Source organism: Mangifera indica, chromosome 12, assembly GCF_011075055.1.
Source record: "Mangifera indica cultivar Alphonso chromosome 12, CATAS_Mindica_2.1, whole genome shotgun sequence".
Classification (NCBI taxonomy): domain Eukaryota; kingdom Viridiplantae; phylum Streptophyta; class Magnoliopsida; order Sapindales; family Anacardiaceae; genus Mangifera; species Mangifera indica.
The window spans coordinates 14,992,499-14,999,982 of NC_058148.1; the positions used below are offsets into that span (position 1 = coordinate 14,992,499).

Sequence of the window (7,484 nt, forward strand, 5' to 3'; positions counted from 1 at the left end):
GCTGCTAGATCTTCTTTCTAGTAATTTCCTTTTTCCGGCGTGATGTGTAAAACGACACGCCGTTTGGATTGGAAACGGATAGTTGGGTAAATACATGGACATTCCTAATATTAGTAAAATTATTAGAAAGTTCTGTATCTTTGAATAATATCATAAATACTGTTTACATTTGCTTCATCTTTAGAATGTTAATTTTACAATTTCTTTATCAAACAGGCAAAATTTTGTGTCAAAACCTAAAAGAGAAAGTTAGTAAGAATCGATAAAATCATCGAGCGAATAAGTTGGAAACAGAGTTATAAGTCAGTTTACCTTATTTTTCTTGATTCGATAGTCTAATTCGTTGTTAAGATGTTGTTTGTTTTAGACATATAATATATTATAATTTTGTTTTATGTTTTACAATCTAAAACGTATCTTAACAGTTTAGAAGCTTTATCAAACCATTTAACTAATCTTCTATCATTATTGTCAAATGATACAGAGATACTCATACACATAATATCTCTCTTGTGTTTTATCATTTGTCAATATAAAATTTGCATAAGAATGTTATGATATGATAGTTATTGTATGTATACAAGGTAAGCTATACCAAACTAATATAGGTATATATATAGAAACATCGTTGACAGATTAGGTAGGCAAGAGTTCTTTGTAATGAGTGGAGGAGAACATTGCCCATGACAAATGCATTAAGATAGCTTTACAGAAGCTTCATGAATTAATCTTAGAGCAAGATTTTTTTTTTTTTCAATACTAATTGTGGGCCTAGATAAATAGCATGCACACATGACGCAATACTACATTGAGATCAGACAAATAGTTCGAAATTGTTTCGATATGCAATTGATATCTTTATATTTATGATAGTGACACAAATCAGATCTCCAAGGTAGATCTCTATAACCCTTGTATTATAGCTTAATTACATCATTGCTTCACATATACTTCTTAAAATTATGATTTTCAAACTCAGATCAAACCGGCGATTAAACCAACCTTGTGGTGACTTGTGTTCAGTTTGAATCTTGATCAATTTTTTTTCTTTTTAAGTATTTTTCGTTAAGTTCATCTACTTGATCGATCTGGTCAAACCCCGCACTATCTTAAATAAATAAATATTATTACGCATGTTATTAGGAAATTTAATTTTGATCAAATGCAATTTCAGATTATATATTTAATGATTAAACGAACAAAACTAACTTGAATGTTTTTATAAACTTTTTTTTAAAATAATTAACCAATCTTATCACTGATTTGATTAGGAAAGTCTCAATCTTATCAAATTCTGATCTTTCACAACAAAAATTCTTCCAATGAACCCTTAAGTCTTCTATTAGGTTATTCTCTTGGAAGTTGTAAAGAAGTCGAAGAAAATTGGATGGTAGGTAGGAGCATCATTCTCACTTGCTTCGTCTTGTGCTGCTGAGGTGACAGAAACATCACCAGCTTGAGGAGGCTGCCCTGTTTCCTGTTCCATACCCTTACGAAAAAAGTCCACACAATACTTCTCCTTCTCTTACTCATCCGACAATTCTTCCTAGCCTTCTTCTCCAGTACCGCATAGCCTGCCGACCATCCTTCACCGCTTTCAACTCAAGCTTGTCCCTTCATTAATACACAATACAACAAGCATACCCAAGTTGCACGTGTAAGCACAAGTGGTAATTTTTTGAAGCCTAAAACGGAGCTAATCTAAGCAATTCAATGAAAACCCAGAAAGGGAAAGGAAGGTATTTGAGAGGGCGGCCTTCGACGCCGGAGTTCTTGGAGGAGAAGGAATCACGTGAGGTAATCTTCTTCTTGGCGCAGTGGAACTCAACATCAGGACCGTTCAATTCTTTGGACTTTTTGGATTCTTCCAGGGATTTATAGAGCTGGGCTTTGAGTTCCAAGATAGAAGATGGATCCACTCCTTCGATTGAGCGTTGTTTCTTGGGCATGATTGATGATTCTGTTAGACATCCCAGCGATTCAACCACAACCCTCTTCTTTCTCTCTTGTTCTTCCAACATTAATGACCCCAATTTGGCTATTGAAGCTTTAACTGATTCGGACAATTCGGGATTGAAATTGATTGATAAGTGCTGCTCTTGCTGCTGCTAAATCTTCTTTCTCGTAATTTCTTTTCTCCGCCGTGCTGAGTAAAACGACATGCCGTTTGGATTGGAAATCTAGAGTTGGGCAAATGTTATAGACACCCCTTTACAGTTGCGGTTCATCCTTAGAAGATTAATTTTACAATTGCTTTATCGAACTGGCAAAATTCTGTCTCAGAAACTTAAAAGAGAAGTGTAAGAAAGAAATGATGAAATGGTGATGTTGGCGCTTGGGATGCATTTGGAAGTCAAATCATCGGATTTTGCTGGTTTAAAGGAAGACGGGGTACAGGTAACAGGAAAATAAAAGGAGATTGGGATCGAGTTTGCTCATAGCTACCATTCCCCAATAGAAGAATTAATCAATCCCGAATAAGAACTTTCAAGCTCTACTGGGTATTTTATATTAGTAATATTATATGCGCAATTAATGAACACAAATTTATATATAAATGATAATATATATAATTGAATATTATTTTATTTCTAATTCAAAGTCACACAATCATATAGTTGTAAGTTATCGTTTTGTGTATAAATTTATACTCATTTATACACTTTGTTTTATTAATTTTAGATATAGTTTTATTGATTTTACGTTCTCTCTGTGTCATTTAGCATCATTCACTGCTGTCAGCAGATTGAATCTGAATAGGATTTACTAGTACAGATAATACATTATCTCTGGTCTGACCAACTTCAATCCCATGCCCATCTCCATGCTGGTACATGCACTGAGCCATTCTGCCCAGATTCATTGCACTGTCAATGAAAGTTGTCGACAAGTGAGGATTTTCAAGCCGATCTCTGTTCATCTTCATCCATGTCGCAGCAATCATCTCTCCTATGTGTTCTCGGCCATCCTCCTGGGACGCTCCACTTTCATGCATGTAACATTGTATAGATTTAGCGACATCTCCTCTTTCCAATTCGTCCTGAATCACAAACAACATGAAAAGAAAATTACAGTTTATCATATAAACTTACTGTTTTTGCTTAAAATCAATCGCAGAGGTTGTGGTGTTGCTCAGCTCACCGATGATGTTCCTAAGTCGTCTGCAAGTCTTAAAATCGTTGATGACCAACAGATTATATTGCTATATTCTTCCAAGCATTCTATGGCCTCCTTTGTAAGTGGATCTGCATCGAGAAAATAAGCATGCACTAGAAGCACAGAACCCGATACGGAAATCCATGCATTGTTCATGTATTCTGCAAGGGTTGGGATGTGTCCGCTATGATACCACTTTGCCTCCAATAGATAGCTTTTACATAAATCTGTCCACTGAATCAATTCGCAATAATATTAATTACACGAATAACTTAAGAAATCATGACATGAAAATTTTGTAAACGTAACATGTTGGTCAAGGAACTCGGCCCATTAAGATGTTGATCGCTTTATAAACATAGTTTGTCATGGTTTTAAGCATTTTGACAATGGATTTAAATCGAGCCAGGTGTACAGACCTTGTGGTTTGAGCTAGGTTCAAATAAAAATAAAATTACTCAAGGTTTGTTGAACTAAAAATAAGAGGTGGTTGAGTTCAACTCAATCCCTAAAGTTGAAGTTTGTAACTCAATTTCATTTTACGGTTTGAATTTTTGGCTCAATGATAAAAACACCTTGTTTTACCAAATAATAGGCGAAACAATATCATTTTGATAACTATTTAATATAACTAAAATCAAACCATGAGTTATACTCAAATCAAATTGATTTATCACCTGACTCATAAATCGCACTCCTTATAACTCAAATTTGTCTCGAGTTTGATCTAAATAAATTCAAACTAAATCGAATTAAACCAAACTAGCTTTTAAGATTGAGTTAGTTCAATTCAAATCCAACTCTACCCTCGCTCCCAATCAAGATATTGTTTGCAGTTTTACAACTTAAAAAGCGGCTTGACAAACCAATTTTTCTTATATTATTCCCAAACTTTGTGAGATACTCATACACATAATATCTCGTGCTTTGGCAGGATGGGTTGAATTACCACTTTCTTAAGGCAAGGAATAATGTCAACTCCGTGCACTTTGAGAACATGCAAAGCCATGTCGTTTACGAAATTGAGGAGAACAAGATAACAAATCTTCATATAATCTGGAAGCTGCTCCATTGCATTGACGTCCCATCTAAATTACAGAGCAAATTTGAGTGAAATTCATGTCTGCAATATCAAACTGTTGGGCTAAATATATATGAACCACTAACCTTTCAATGGCATCTGTGAAGAGTTCCAGTTCGTCCATTGTACCATAAACGTCATAAACATCGTCAATTGTTGTTATCAGAACACCCACCTTCGTCAACATCCGTCTGAAGTCTCCAAACCGGGCCTCGGGTTTTAGCCCCAAAGCCCAGAAGAAATTCACCAGCAATCTGTCCCGTGCAAAACTTAGCTTCTCTCCATGACCTGTATTCCTCCACCAGCTTTATGGGACAATAAACATAGTTATATCAATGTAAGAAATGGTGGGAGAAAATAAATATTGTAATGTCCTGGTTCACACTGTCAAGGTATTTCCGATTTAGACACACAATTTATCATATTTTGTTTTCGAGTTTTGCAAAGTTTATAAGCTCACATATATATACATAGTCTTACAATGTGGGTTTCTATACATACCCAACATCTCGTTGGTGCTTTGTCAATATAAGACCATTGCACAAGATCTTGGTCCAACGGTGCGACTTAGTGTGCTTTAGACATAGTTTATCACAATTTGCCTAACCCATAACACTTTAAATATACAGTTCATCACGATTTTGTTTCTAAAGTTTGCAACTCAAAGCACATATTGACAATTTATAAATTCACAATTTATTTAACAAATTATGCAATGTGAGATGCATATGTATACCAAATAGTTCTTTTGAGCTTTGTTGATCTAAGACTATTCTCAATATATTGGTCCTATTAGTTGACTAAATCTAGCGGTGGGTTGTGTTGAGATTACCTTGTTTTTTTACAAGCAAGGCCTATAAACATAACAAGTTGCGTCGAGATGTCATGAGAAAAACTACAAGTTGGCATGACATGACTCAGAAAAATTCTAAAACATACAAAATATATTTTTATATGCCGACCGATAAAAAAAGCTTGTTAAGATTGTGTTATAGGCTAGCACAACCTACCAAAACCCACAATTTTGTAGGATTTGTCTTTTTCAAACTTACCTAGCCCACCAACATTAAAATATTATTCGTTTTGAATACATACTCAATCACATATTATCTTACTACTCTTGTCTTATTCTTACCAAATATTATGGGTTGTTCACCTAATGCATCTCTCATACTTGTTTTGAGTGAGATTTGTCGATTAATGTCCACTTATTTCCAAAATAAAAATGTGAAAATGTAAGCTAGATCAAGTATGATGCTCTTTGTCACTGCATAATTAGGTCTCAAATTGGCATATATAAACAGTTTAGCCACTTACCTTGAGACATATTTAAGATCTTCTTGGTGCGTTTCTTGCAGTGTATTGAAATGGAGTTTAGCAAGCTCAAGCAAGATGGGGTTGAAGTCATGTCTCGTCTCATATACATCGATAAACCACCTACCTTCCATCCTTGGCACCCTCCAATGCAGTGGAAGCTCCAGTGCATGCTTCACTAATTTGGAAATATATTCATCTTCACCTACCTTGTCCTTGATATACTCCTTCAGGTATGAGGCAGCAAAATTTTTGACAAAATGAAACATTTTACTCTCTTCCTCTTTCAATAGAAAAGCAGCTTCATATAGAAATAAAATTTCTTTGCAATCATCACTACCACATGAATGGAAGCTTCCCTTCTCATCACTGAAACTATTGAAAACTTCTACAAAAAGAAGATGCAATTTCAATGTTACTTAGAATATCTCTTAGAATCAGTATTATAGTATGTGATACAAACTCAAGCTATAGAATTATTAAAAAAGTTATTGTTGGAGTGTCACTAGTGTTATTGTTTCTCTACCACCGAAAATCTACCTAATTTACTATTAGTCTAACGTCATTCATAACAGACTCAATAATCTTTAAATCCTAGATGATGAGATGAGATTTTATCAAAGTTCAAAATTCCTAAACGACATGATAAACTTATCCAAGTCTTAGATGACAAGATGAGATTTTATCAAAGTTCGTAAGTCCTGTCCCCTATAAGACCTTGGGTTCAACCAAATCCTAGATGGGATGAGATTTTATAAAGAACCACACACATTAACGTGAGAGCAAGACTTTTCCATTCACTTTATATATCCATTAAGGTTTGACTTGTATTAAGGAATAAGACTTTTCCTCACACTTTATATAACCACACCCAACTTAATTCACAGTGTGGGATACTTTACAGTTCCCACCGTAGTTAATTATTTAAATATGCATTACCCTGTCCAACTTAATTTCCTTTATAGGCTCTGAATTACCTGCAGAAACATCATAGTAATGTTGTCTTAGGAGTCTAAACTCCAGAGCTACCGCATATAAACTATCTTGTTTATGCTTGTTCTTGTAGACCCTATCGAGAATTCTCTTTATCTCATCTTCAAACTGATAAGATAATCCAAGTCTTTGTAAGACATCAATGAGCTCCAGTTGCTGTACAGAATCCACCGCACTATCAAGCGTCAGCCTCACTTCTTCCTTCAGCTTTTCAGCCCGTTCCTCTGATGATTTTCCCTACACGATGTACACAAATTATAATTACAGGCCATAGTAAAACTCTAAAATTACTACTGTAGTTTTACAATTATACGCTACCAACCACATGGCTCTTCAGTGATTGAACAAAATCATCTCCCCAAATGGTAGGTTGGTAATTGGCTGATCGCCTAACAATGGCTTCATCTGACAGTTTGGAGGCACCGCTGCATTGGACTCTGCCTGGAACCACCGAATTGCTGCTGGATGTTCCGACTACGCTGCAACTTCTTGGAAGCAATCTGGTGAGAGTGGATGCAGGATTCATTAAAGCAAGCGGATAATAAAGAGCCACTATTAAGAAGGTTCAAGTTTTTTCAGTTACTTGGGAATGAACTCATCAATGTGGCTCTTCATATAGAAAAACTTCACGGAGACGTGGCAAGCTGCTGATCATAACTTTTTTTAATTTTTCCGAACTGGAAAAGAAAATGACTCATGTTAGACATTTTACTGGAAAAATAGCGTATGCAATCCATTTTCAACAATTGATATAGAAGGATGGGACTGCTGGACTTCTAAATCATAACGTGACTCACATGTTACTACATTAAATAATATATTAATTTTAATAAATTTATTATCTAACAGATCATTATTTTGTCACATATTGTGTACAACCAATTTTATTAGTCATGCCAAAAAACAATGATAGAGGCTATCGAAATGGTGAATCCTAAAA

General features: G+C 35.0%; 1 protein-coding gene across 1 annotated transcript; it reads right to left on the reverse strand.

The window, feature by feature from the left end:
* Window positions 1–1,214: 1,214 nt before the first annotated feature.
* LOC123192796 (terpene synthase 10-like) lies at window positions 1,215–7,254 on the reverse strand. The gene is made up of 7 exons (XM_044605461.1): window positions 6,867–7,254; window positions 6,529–6,781; window positions 5,555–5,939; window positions 4,324–4,542; window positions 4,106–4,244; window positions 3,142–3,390; window positions 1,215–3,040 (listed from the first exon to the last, which is right to left on the reverse strand). Exons 1-7 carry the CDS (start codon window positions 7,068–7,070, stop codon window positions 2,726–2,728), a joined length of 1,764 nt encoding a protein of 587 aa, XP_044461396.1. The 5' UTR covers window positions 7,071–7,254; the 3' UTR covers window positions 1,215–2,725.
* Between the last annotated feature and the right edge of the window lie 230 nt (window positions 7,255–7,484).